Source organism: Aquila chrysaetos, chromosome 18, assembly GCF_900496995.4.
Source record: "Aquila chrysaetos chrysaetos chromosome 18, bAquChr1.4, whole genome shotgun sequence".
NCBI lineage: Eukaryota > Metazoa > Chordata > Aves > Accipitriformes > Accipitridae > Aquila > Aquila chrysaetos.
This window is the reverse complement of record NC_044021.1, coordinates 6,320,305-6,334,002: the sequence shown is the minus strand read 5'-3', so window position 1 is coordinate 6,334,002 and position 13,698 is coordinate 6,320,305. Positions and strand designations below refer to the sequence as shown.

At 36.7% G+C, this 13,698-nt stretch overlaps 1 protein-coding gene across 12 annotated transcripts in view; it reads left to right on the top strand.

The window, feature by feature from the left end:
* The window catches only part of CDH18 (cadherin 18), a 542,660-nt gene that overhangs the window by 395,684 nt on the left and 133,278 nt on the right, over window positions 1–13,698 (top strand). For 11 of the 12 annotated variants that reach the window (XM_030041847.1, XM_030041846.1, XM_030041840.1 and 8 more), the window contains one exon: window positions 9,669–9,963. The exons of the other annotated variant lie outside the window; for it this stretch is intronic. In XM_030041847.1, the coding sequence (XP_029897707.1) occupies window positions 9,669–9,963 (295 nt within the window). The remainder of the gene's footprint in view (window positions 1–9,668; window positions 9,964–13,698) is intronic. 12 annotated transcript variants of the gene reach the window in all.

Below are 13,698 nucleotides of genomic sequence, written 5' to 3'. Positions count from 1 at the left end.
CTTGTTGACTTTACATGGCTCACAAATACTACATCAGAAAATCACACATTTATTTTTATCTTAATAATATTATTTAGGAAGAGCAAAGGAGAAAGAAGTAATTTAGAGTATCACATGGGTACACTGCAGAGTTGTTTTTCCAGAGCTTAAAAATGAATATGCTGTTTTAAGATCTTTCATAGAGTAAACAGTATTTGCTGTAGCACTCTCCGATAAATAAGTGACCAAACAAATAAATCATACTTTCCATAAGAGTTTGAGTACTGTTGCACTTACAGCTCTGTGCTCCAGTGAGCTATTTTTATCACTCCTGTTAATATCAGGAGAAGCTATATACATGGAGATCACACATAATGTGGAATTTGTTGATTGGGGTTTTAGAGAACTCATAGTTCTTTCTTGTTTGGAAAAATCTGAAATAATCCTTAGGTTGGCATTCCTGTTAGTAAGGGCAGGTATGTATTTTCTTTTTGGAAGACCCTGCTACAATGGATGTATTCCCTTTTTTCCGTCTGTACTGCAAATGGAAAAGAAAAGCAGAGTTTGAGTCTCTGTGCACATAGAAACACCACCCTGCAATGAGAGTAGCTTGACTGAGCAAGCACCAGAAATGAAGGTCAAGAGCATCGGTAGAAAGTCTACAGAAACAGCATTTACAAACAAAACAGTGCTTCAGTGATGTAAGTAAATTAGAAGTTTGCAAGGCCTGTGCCAGGGAGTAGTACCATGAACTGAAGCACTTTGATTGTATGCTTGTGCCCATTTATAGGAAAGGCATGATTTTTAGAAGTGCTTTATACTGGCATAGCACCTCCTGACTGTAATTTAGAAACAACACAGACTGAAACCAAATATTCTTCTTCTGATGGTGATGTAGTGTGGCCAGGACTTCTTTTAGTAAGAATGTGTCATCAGGGCATGTGGATTCAAACTTAAGTCAAATTTATGGTCCTTTTACATGGATCTAGGAATCTAAGTTATTACCACAATTACAGATTTATTGATTGTAAAGTGAGTTTTTGGTGACAGTGATTGTGAGGAGATGCTGAAAACTGAAGACCACTCAATTTTATAAATTTGTCTAGAGACCATGAAATAGTTTTCTGCACATTAGCTTAGTAACATACGACCTCAGAGGGGAGGAGTCATGTATTGCCAGAGCAGAATGCTATGAAGTAATGTAACATCGACCCATGCGTTAATTACTTGTTCATACACATTGAAGCCAGACTTCTGACTACCATACAAACAAACCTGGTAGAAATCTGGCCTCGATCTTGAGAATTATTTGGCTGAATGTAACAATGAAGCATTCATTTAAAGTCTAACTTTCATCTCTCATAGTTTAATTTACCGTTTTTTGTTTGGGTTTTTTTTTTTTCCTATTGATGGTGTTTTCTGATGGCATGGAAAAGATGAGTTTCTAAATGTTCTGAAATTCTGTAGCCCTCCAGGAATATTTTTTTTTTTTTTATATATATAGCTTCAGGAATCCATTCCCTCCCACTTTTGCTGGGAATTGCAGAGTTCAGCATTGTCTAATGATATCACAACTGGATGGACCAGAGTCTGGTTGGGGGCTTTTAAAATCTGAATTGTTTTCTTATTTCTGGGTAAATTTGGTAATTCAAGTCTCTGAAACTCAGATTACTCCTTTTTGAAAGAGAGATGATGATACTTGCCCTTTAAGGAGTCTGCAAGAGCTAAAAAAATAGAAGCTCTGTAACTAAGACCTTTTATGATTTTCCTTACTTAGAATTAAAGGCGATATGATACGACAGAGTCAAGCGCTTATCTTGCACTAATATCTTGTGGCCGTTCTGCATAAGTTAGCACTGCATATGAGCATTTCATGGGTTAAAGGCAGTGTGCTTCCATTCTGAAACAACTCTCCTGGCTATAGAGCAGCCCTGGGAAATGAGGAGTCTTGTTTTGTTTTCTGTTTAAAAGTAACCTTTTTTTTCAAGTAAGACCCAAACAAAAAGACCAACTTAATTTCAGGCATGTTTTAAAGTAATGGTTCAATGAGCTGTAGTCACAGCTGTAGCCCTGAGACCTGCAAACAAGTATATTCCCATAATTATACTTTTAGAAGACTTTGGTTAACATGTTCTGCAACAGGATGCCTGTCCAGCTCTTTAAAACCTGTAAGACAAATATGCTGTGTAAATCCTGCTTTCTTTAAAAAGAAAAAAAAAAATAGTTTCCATGTCCATCATAGCATTTGCCCAAGTAAAAGATGTCTGGAATGAAAGCTTACTGCTGTGAAGTGAGTTCAGATGAAAACTTCAGCAGAGTGGAAGTATTTTTCTTCTATATTGATTTAGACACATAGTACACTGAAAGTATAATTTTGGATTCTATTTTTCTTAAAAATATATAGTGTTCTTTGAAAACAAAACAACAGTTTTATACATAAACAATTATTGTGGTGTTTTAGGATTCCATTTTCTATTTTCTTGTCATTCACTGGAGTCCTTTTGTACAGAGAGAAAATAGAAGCTAATGTTGACCACTTGTGTCAGCTTTAGTACACCTGATGGTATTTCAGATGTGATTGCTTATGCACCTGCATGCTTCTGCCATTACCCAGTCTCCCCAAAAGCAGCAGCAAAGAAGCGGACTTCAGATAAGCACATCTTGCAAGAGCAGATGTTTGTATGCTGTAGTGTTATACTGTGAAGTTAATATTGTTTCAGTTGTGTCTTTCCTGGATGATTGCAATCCAATTATTTTTTTCTATCTCAGAAAACCTATTCAGCAGATGGGGGCAATTGCAATTCTGTATTTTCTTCCTCTGTTTGACAAGGGTGGGGAACAGCTTCTTCTCGATTTGTGGACACTGCTATGGATAATACAGTTATCTCCTGGGCTAATGATTCCCTCTGAGAATTCCATCAAAAGGTGTGACATTGCCCTGAGCAGTATATTTCATTAAAACGTATTTTATAGCTCAGACCAAAGGAATCAAGTCTGCAACAAATCTGAGGATGTTTTTACTGCATAGGCACAATGAACATTTCAGTAGTATCAGCTAGGCTCTGATTTTGCAGTGTGTACCATTCAGAATAATTTTATATGCGGTTTTTACTACTACTAAATTATTGTATCCTTTCTTTTAAATTACATGTTGTGTCTACATAAACATCAAAGGAAGTCAACATGATTGCGGTTCTTATTAGAGAGAAGATTAAAGTATTTTTTACTCAGTGTTTTAGTGTGGTACCATTAATTCTTTATACGTATCTACATTTTGATGTTTTTAGTGAAGCATTAAACAGTTCTGCGTAACAAAAGTAAAGTAACATGCATACATTCTTTTTTAATATGTTCTCCTATGCTTTACTAAAGCTCATAGCTCATGTTGTTGGGAATAGTTTTGTTATTCCTCTAGGTTGGGCACTCATTGGTAGACTTCGCTGTGGTAGGGTTGTGCTGGGGCTCTCTTGTCTGGTTAAACCGGTTGGCAGTGACAACAGAATTGAGAAGAGGAGATTCTGCTGCTCTTCTTGTAAGAACGTGCTGCTCCCCAAACAGACGATAATACTTTATTCAAAAGACATAACGGTAGTATCACTACCAGAACTTACGTTTTGCTTTTGGAATTCTGTGCATATTATTTTTATTCTTTATTATTTGTCAACAACAAGTTTTAAGTTAATTCTCTGCAGTTATTTCAAAATAATTTAGGTCTATATGTACATAGCTACTTCTACTCTGATTAAATTCGTTAGGTTAGTGCAACAGCTCTTGATTTTTTTCAAATCAGCCTTGGATTTGAATTTAGCACATGTATGAGAATCTCTTACTGAATTTTTTTTTTTTTCAGCAGAACAGCACGTATCTTATATCCAGATCCAAGAATTTATTGGTAGTCCAATTAAAATATTGTAAAAGTCATTAGTAGTCCACTTAAAAGCCACCCACACAACACACCAAGAATCCAAAGTGTTCAATTAAAGCAAACGGGTGGAAGCAGTCACACAATTAAATCACTAATAGTCAACTCTTCTACTTTAGAGCTGCCTCTCTTATCCAGGCTTCTTTCTCATTCTTCTGTCATGCATGGTTTCCTGGTAGCGGCTCGTCTTCCTTAGGCAAGCTCAGGGGAGCGTGGTGATCACTGTGAGTTGTTAGCATCCCACATTCCCAGCAGGAGCAGGATGTTGGCTTCCTCCTCAATTTTTTGATTGGTTTTATAGTACTTATTAGCGTGCTTCTTTCCCGTTGTCCCCGCTTCTATACTGTCCAGTAATTTCTGCCTATTTGTGCTCATTTGCTTGACGAGTATGTATGCTTAAATGTTTGGATGTATGATGCGGCTAAGCATTAGCTAAAACAATTAAGTACAAGATGTATGAAGATGAAGGCTAGTGAATAAGGCCAGTAGCTAAGCAGTAGCCATGTGACCATTTGGTTTTGCGATAAGGCTTTAGCTACCCGATTGCTTTGCAGTTACTAGCACTAACAATACTGTATTAGCTGGGCAATAAGCCTACAATCTGTGCATTCATTTTACAGCAGTTAATATGCTGATACATCAAATTATGAGTATTTAAAGACTCATAGTATCAAAATTAATATAAGAATATAAAGAAAACTCATTAACTGAAATGTTTGGTATACCTCTTCAAATCATGCCCTTAGAAAATGTAGCCCTTCTACAGTTTCTGCAGGAATACTAAAAGAAAGGTAAGTATTGAAATGGACTGATGGAAGAAAAATGTTTAAGTCTTAGCAAAACAAGGACACCTTGGTTGCTATTCTGCAAAATCAGTCATACACTGCTGATATGGGCTACTTAAAGATTGAGGAACCATTATAAATCATCCTGAATGCAACCTGTTATTAAATATGTCAAGAAGTGGTGCCCACAGGGTTGATAAAGGTGACATTCCAGATACGCTATTATTTTCAGTTTCTTCTTTTCCTAAAAATTCAGAGAAATAAAGACAGGAATAATGCGCAACAAGGGATGAAAATTAAATCCTTTCTGGAGGCTTCTGCTTGTGGACAGATTCAGAATATTTAACAGATATGTTCTTGTTAGGAGCATAACCAAATCAGCAGTGATAAGTAATGTTTTCAGAAGCCAGCCCATCACATTTGTACAAGGAATTCAGAAGACTGCACTGGCTGGAAGTTGGGAAATCGGAGACGTTGCTGTCGGGGAGCAGTAGAGTGAGACAGCTCCCTGGGGCTTGGGCCACTGGGGGCTCCCCCAGGTGGGTCATGGCAGGGCCAGCCAGGGGCCGCTGGGGCAGCCCCAGGCATCGGACACCTCCCTGGGGATGGGGCCAGGCCGAGGGGGGACCCGGCTTGGTGGGGCCCGTGGCCGGGCAGGGCTGCGGCATCGCTGGGGCAGAGGCTGGTGGCCCCGGGGGGCTGCAGTGCACTGAGCCGTGGGCAGTGTGGGGGGAGCCCTGGGGGGCTGGGGAGGGCTAAGTGATGAGTGCAAGCTGTATTAGTCTCTAGTGGTTAACTAGGCAAACTCTTGGTCTGCAAAGTCGTTTTTAAAATAGGGGTTTGGGTCTAAGGTGAGATTGCTTAGGGAAGCATGTTGAAACAATTTAAGAAGGAAAAAAAAAAAGCTTCTGTAAGTAGCAGTTAAAAAGTTAATATCACAAATCAATATATAATCATCAGATGAGGTGGACTATCATAGAAACTAAGACCTACTGAAAGACGTTTTCACTAATGTTTTCATAGTCATAGTGAAAACCTCTGATACAGAAATCAGAGAGCTATGCTATAATGTTTGGCATATTTCCCTTGTATTTCTTTTCAGTGCTCGTTACTCATCTCAACATTATGAGTAATCATGTTTCAGTTTGCAATGCGTTTGTATTTCTTTTTAAATTAAGAGACTCCTGCAATGTTTCAGCTTTCAGTCTCTGACTGGCACAGCAGGGGAAAAAATAACACCATATTTTGTGTTTATCTAAGCTATTTATTCACATTACTACAGCATGTGAGTGTCTCATCCTCTAGTGTATACATGTTCTCACAGTAGACATTGGCAGAGGTGGTGGCATCTCATTGAAATGAAATGTCTACACCCTTTTGTGGGATCTGGGTTGAGAAGACTTCTCCAGGTCACACAAGTTAGGTCTGAACTGGTGAACAGAACATGGGTTGGCTTGAGTCTGCATTGCTTAGCGGCATCCCCCTCTCTGTCAAATTAATCTGAAAGAGAAATAGTTACAGCAGTCCCAAGTAGAGAGAGAGAGTCCACTATTGTCCAGCTAGATTTTGCTTCCTTGCTGTCTTTTGTAAGTCATTACGGACATAGCTGCAGAAATAGTCTCCCAAACCATGTATTTGTAACCTAAACGGTGAATCGCATTTATTCTAATTAGAAATGCTTTTGTGGAATAAACCAGCTGTTGTGGAGATGATTTCATAGTACGCAGGGAAAAAGAAGGAAGCGCGCCATGCTCAGGGACATGAATCTCTCATTAATCTGGTAGGCATGGTCTTAAGCAGGGATTCCCAGGGGCTCTCTTCAGCACAACACATATTGCAAATAAGTGTTTGAGAGAAGCCTTGATATTTTTCTACTTGGGCCAATTTGTACTGAGATGGAAGTATTAAAGAAGACAAACAGTCATTTAATCTTTACTTTACAGAAAAACTGAAATATAAACCAGCTGACAAAGGAAAGGCTCTTTTATTATGCAGTAGAAATGCTATGAAAAATCCTATGTGAATTTAAAATTCACCATTAGAAATTAAAAGGTGTAAATCAAAAGTGTTATATTTCAAACAATATAAGAAATACTAGGAAGTAGGGAAGCAGGAACTTCTCTGAGCTTTCTCTTGTTTTCAGTTGTTGCCTTACAACTGCAGTGTAAAAGACCCAGTTGCAAATTGAAGGCTTTCAGTATTTATTAACACTCAGATAATTTTCTTCTAGTGACACTCCTGCCTGCATTTTTCAGTTGAAGTTTGTTGGGTAACATGATGTTTAGGAGGAATAACAGATGGTCAGTTGGCTGTGCAATCAGCTAGGCATCTTTTGTGTTTCTCAACTTTTATCACTTGTTAGATGTAAAAGCCCTCTGACTCAAAATGTACCTGGATTTTCTTCACTGATGATGAGTACAAATAGTTGTTTCTTCACAACAAAAATATCTAATGTTATTAACTTTTCAAAATGTTCCATGCATTTTCTGCTATCACAGTGAATTTCTGAATGTGCCTTTCTGCAGTATGGTATTGGAATGCCATGGCTATGATGATATTTGGGGTTTTTGAGGAAAGCTTACTTCTTAAATTCTACAGCAGTTCCTTACTCTGTTGATTTCTTACCCATCTATGTAAGCAGTTTCTTAATTGCTTCATAATTTCGTAATTCCAGTTATGAATGCAGTGATTTTTGCTGGGATGTCTATATGGTATACCTGAATATGCTTTTACATACACACATGCAGAGTTAAAAGGAGAGAATGAGGATGGAGATTCTTGTGATCTTCTTCAGCTTGGGACAGTGTTACCTTGAGTTCCTTATAGCATCATAAAGTCAGCAAATTTTTCATTTTCCTGGGCATACAAATTTTCTCCTGGGTTTCGTGGGTTTTTTTCCCCATAAATTAGAGACAATCCTTCTGAAGCAAATGTTAACATTTGCAAACACTAACACTTAGGAATCATTTTATCAATAAAGGAACCTGCAGCAAGAGAAAAACAATTCTTATTGTTTCTGAAAAATTAGAATACCAGCAAACCAGGGTTAGAATACCAGAATACCTACTATTCTTGGTCGTAGGAATAAATCACTTCAGAGAACATTTTGACTTTATAGGAAGTTTGGATGCCTGGCATTTTACATCGAGTGAATTATTCCTTTGTTAATAGAATACAGTACTATTCTGAGGATAACGAGATGTAACTAGAATTTTGCCCATCACTACTCTAAAGGAAAGGTATAAGACTGTCCTGCGGGCCTATAAAGGCAAAGCCAAGAAAACAGACCCTTTCTCTGCTACTTTCTTTCTTCCATTTTCAAAGTAAAAAAAAATGGGTCCACAGCAATGATCCAGTTTTGTTTGGGTTATTCAGTAAGATCTTCTTGTGGCTCAGGTAAGTATATGGTGCATTGAACAAAGTCACACTGAAATTTATATGAGCTGACAATCTTAATTTTATTAGACTTCCCCCTCCCAAACCCCCCTACAGGACAAGACATAAATTATGTGCAACACCATAATTTCATAGATTGAATACACGAGATGAAAAATGTTAAGAAGCCCCATATGCTTGCTCCTCTTACAAATAGCAAGCTAGATCATTTTAAAGGCAAGAAAAAGACTTGGCAAAAAAGGCACAAGGAGAGAGTGAGAAAATAGCAGCACCTCTGTATCTTATGACTTAAGTCAGAAAAAAGATGATTTGTACCTCCAAAAGTCTTACTTTCTCTCTATCCAACCCAAATGGTTTCTAAACTGAGAATGGAAAGTAGTCTGGAAACTGACACCTTGTGTTCTGTTAATAAAAAATATCTGGCATTCTGCTCCTGCTTTGCTCAGATTCTGTATAGAAACCTGGTAATGCCACATTGCAAATGCTGAGATAGTCAGGGCAGTGGGATAAGAGTAAGTGAGTTCTTAAAATTAGAAAGTTTCCCTTCTGATTTAACATCACAATATAACTGCGCAATACCTGAGGCTGTTCATTTCTGCATTATCACTTTGTTCTCATTATGCACCTCAATAAATACATTCTGTTCTCAAAGTTGTTTTAAAGAAAAAAAACCACAAAGCCTCTTAATCTGTCAAGAAATCACCCCTCCATCTCAGAGAACACATGTTCATTTTTAATCTAAACAGGCAATTCTTTAAAGTCAATTTAGAAGCACTGAGACTTAATGGGTAGCTGTTTCATGTTATCTCTTAATACAACAGGGTACTTAGTGACTTTACCTCCCCCCCCCCCCCCCTCCAAAATAAGCTTTATTCTACTCAAGGAGGGGTATAACATACTTAACATGTATTTTACAGCACAGAGTGTGTTAGGAACAATGAAAATGCTGGCAGTATCAGTCAAAGTTCATTACTTCATTATAAGTAATTTAAATACAAGCAAATTAGATGACTTTCTAATTAAAACAAACAAAACCCAGAGAAAATGGCTTTGTTTTGTTGAGGGATAGAGTAATCCTGGACAGACATCTGTCACTGCCATACTACGCAGTTTCCTTTTACAATGATGTAAATGATGCTGTTTTTGGGGCCACAGAAGATAACATAGGTGGTGGGACTGAACTACAATCATTGAAGCAAACAATCCTCAGTGTGACTGCTTCAGGCTTAGTGCTTAAGGCAGAATTTCTAGCTATGAGTGCTGTAAGATAACTACTAGAAGGACTAAAATCAAACCCACCCCAGTTACTGGAATATTCTTAACTTAAGGAAGTTTTCTAGAATGGACGTAGAACCCAAGAAATCCCAGCTTAAAAAATTAACTATGCTGGGTGGAAATGACCCTGAACAGAATGATTGACTTGCTAGAAATAGCACATGAGGAATTATGGCAAGAGGTGGGAAGGTTAAAAACTTAAGTAGAATTGTGCTAACAGTAGTATTGTAGTTTTTATATCTTATGTGCAATAACCTTTTATGAAACTTCATATGTCATTTTATATGATTTTATGTGTATATATTCTACAGCTGCACTCCAATTCCGACAAAGGTGATGGATCAGTCAAATACATTCTTACTGGAGAAGGGGCGGGGACTATATTTATTATTGATGACACGACTGGAGACATCCATTCCACCAAAAGCCTAGATCGAGAGCAGAAGACACACTATGTGCTTCATGCCCAAGCTATTGATAGACGGACAAACAAGCCACTCGAGCCTGAATCTGAATTTATTATCAAAGTGCAGGACATCAACGACAATGCACCAAAATTTACAGATGGACCATACATTGTTACTGTGCCAGAGATGTCTGAAATGGGTAAGGAAAACAAATTGTTCTATTCAACAGTTTTAACAAGTGAAAATGCCACATACTGTTTGACAAAGTTGTGACACATTATTGTATTGCTGATTGTATGTAAAAGATATTATAATTGAGAAGAGATGATAAGAAGACGTCAAATGCAACTTTGTATGTTACTTGGCACATTCATATTAAGAAAACAGTACACACACACACACACACACACGAACTGTAGAGGAGAGTCACTCTTATTCTTGAATGCCTTAACAGACAGTCCTGGGCAACCTCCCATATTTTAATATCATTATTTATTAACGTTATTATTTCTAATAGCCTGTTCTGGGTCTCTACCAGAAGAACAATCCTTATTAGCCATTCTTGTTCGGTCAGTATCTAGCTACTAAAGATTTTCAGATAATAGGTCAAATATATTTTCATTCCTTAAAATAATTTGCAAATTGTTCATTGTTCTCTTAAACCATAGCTTCCTCTCAAATACTGACTTCCTTGATCTCATCTTTTACTTCTCAGAGCTATGAACATGTAGATCTCCATTCCATCTACGCAGTGATGCTAGTGCATATAATAGGACATGTTTTTAATGTAGAATTCCCTATTTTAACCATCTAAGCATACTATTGCCAATATCATTCCCAAGAGAAATTTATGGAAGTACGGAAGGGTGGTATTTCTGTGAGTAATGTCAACACCAGGACTATTTAAGAAATACACCTTTGTGGGAAGTACTACAGTGAAGGGATAGAGCTTCCAGTAGGAATATTGTGGGCCTGTAGAAAACCTGTTCAGTTGTCTTTGATAATTCACTGTGGCACAAAGCTTTACTGTTAGAGTTGCAGTTCATTTCAGTAGCATCTAAGCTCTTATCTCAATTGTCTCTCGTCACACCACAGACTGTCTTGATGTGAAATTTGTTTCTGTTATCGACTGCCTCCAAAAATGCATAACTGTTCCTCTTTCTTCAGTTTCCTTTGTCTTTAATGGAGACCATTTTAGGTAATTGATTATTTCCTTCCCCTGTGGAAGCCTTTTATTTTCTGCATAGGAGGAGAGACAGTGGAAAGGAAATCAATGTTATCCTCAAAGTCAAAAGCAGCCAATATAATTAATTTTTATTTGCTCATTCCATTTATGAAAGTTCTCTTTTTTTTATCCTCTCAAAATGTAGTATTCTTACATAGAAATTAGTCATAATTCTGTAGTAGTCTGAATCTTGCTATTACTGTACAACTACATTATACAAGTTACTGTTTTCCAAAGAAAAATTTGAATAGTTAGTCTGGGATGGTATTTTGCGTTATAAAACAGAGTGGATTATGGTAAAACAAGGAAGTTTTAGTGATAAAATAAAGCATTAATGCATATGTTTTATAAATGAAATACTTTACTGGTTGTACCTGAGTCTATTCCACAAAGCTTTCCTGTTGTGTGAATAAAACTGAATTTTCATATCCCACCGTATAGGCAGTCTGCTGTAGGCATACATTATGTTTTCATCGCAAATTTATGATGATTATTTTCTTTTTCCCTTATTGATTTGTTTGTGTTTGTTGCATACTGAAAGCATTATATTGTCTGCAGTCTCAGGAAGACTAATTCTATTATTGCTTCCACAGGATACATTCTTTCTGTCAAATAATGGAGCTCCCTATGCCATTTTTATTAGTTCTGTAATTAGCACATTTTTTGACATTTAGCTGCGGAGTCTATACATAACTGAACTTCTTGTTGTTATTTTATGAATTCCTAAGGCTACTTCACTACAAAAATTTCTTTTGCTTTTTTTCATGGTCATTTAAAGAACTTTCAATGTTACTCTCTCTCTGCAACAGCCCTCATGCCTAGTGGCAGGTGGTATTTTTGATCTCTGCTATGCTGTTCAGTTTCAGCAGCAGGTTCCTGTCTGTCTCCTCAAGAAGTTAGCTGGTATTTTTCCCACAAGTTGCATCTTTCTTGATCTACTTGTAAAAGCTTGTAGGACCTTTATGGCTTTTCTTTTTTTAGGTCACTGACAAGAAAGTACAGGTAAGTTTGGTTAAATTATTTGCCAAATACTAGATCACAGTGTTTACTGTGGCACAAAGTGAACATATTATTTATGCTTTATGTACTATGCTGAAAGAGCTGAAAGAAAACACCTATTCCTTGCCTTCATTGAACCTTTTTCCTAAAAGTTGGCTCAAGAACCGAGGTTTATATCTGAAATGATTTCTTCTGCAATGTAAAAAAACTCAAGTTTCATTCAGTGCTATAACTATGCTCTATTTTAAGGTTTATGAAAGAGTCATCACTATCTAAATGTAAAAGGAAATAAAAACATTTTTCAATCAGTAAAAGCCTTCCATATCTGCTCATTTTCAGATGGCTTCAAAATGAGTGAAATACTGCATATTAAATTTTCTAGTGTGAGGTCATGCATAAGAAGAGTATTCCTGATAAATTCTACTAGGAAATTAATAGACACACTGGACTTCCCTGAACTTCTTTCCAGTGTATTATAATATGAGGTAGTCATAATTTCCGATAATCTGCAAAACAATATTCATGGTCTTCATAAATATGATTTGTATGAGAAATGCCTATTTATGTTCCTGTGTTGTTTGATTTTTATCTTCTAATGAAGATAGCTGACAAAAAAAAAATTGAAATTTTCTACAGTGAGGACTTGGATCAGTATTACAGTCATTGGACTTGAAGTGTTGATTTCCTGGTGAAATCACTGTTTTCTAATGTAGAATGAAACTAAAACATGTTGTGTTGACTTAGTGTTTTAAGACAATTGTAAGAATTAGTTTAGTTAAGCAGGAAATCCCTGTGTTCATTAAACTTCACCTTTTTTTCACTTGTTTTACTTTTTATTCAATATTGATCCATTTGAGATTCTAACAGTGCAGCAAACTATGGAAAGTCATGCATACAGATTTGCATTCTCAACAGACATGTTTTATTGAACTGCCTCATTAAACATTAAAAGTTTGTCTTCAGAGAGACAGATTGAAGTATTTCCCTTCAGCTTTTCTTTGATACATAACTTTACAAAATTTTTATTGTAAACATATATTTAAAAAAGAGAAAAACAAAAGAAGAGATTTTGAAATAAAACTACAATTTGGAATGAAATGATCCTTATTTTTGATAGCAGAAAAAAGGCAAAGCTTAGAGGGTGGTGTTCAGAGCATACAGACGTATTTTCCAGCTCTGTATAAAGCATTAGCTAAGAAAACAGAATTCCCAATATGTAATCTCTAAACTGTAGTGGGAAATCATGTGGAATGGTACTTGTACTCTGAATAAGCAGAGCCTCCACTTTGGGGGAAAAAAGTCTTTTTTATTGCCTAACTGGAGTGTCAAAATGCTTTCATAGCAAAACTTTGAGGTTTTTCTTGACAGGCACTTTCACAGTAGGTGAGTGAAGAACGTATGGAAGATATGCCTCTGGGTCCAATGTTCATATCTGTTCTGAGGTCTCCAGGGAAAATAGATCCTTATTTTTTTATTAGATTATTTTCTTCAGAATTGTTAACATTAAAAACGGCAAGGCAGCTGTACCATATACTTTTCCATCTAAATCGTTCATTACACATAGCTCAACAGCAAAAAATGATGCTGCATCTGAATGGTACAAATATATTCAGAATTGTGATTTGTCTGTCATGTTGATGAGCTGAATGATGCTAACTTGGAAGGAATAATTGGAAGGTAAAGGTAGCCTCTTTACCTTTTCTCTCGCAA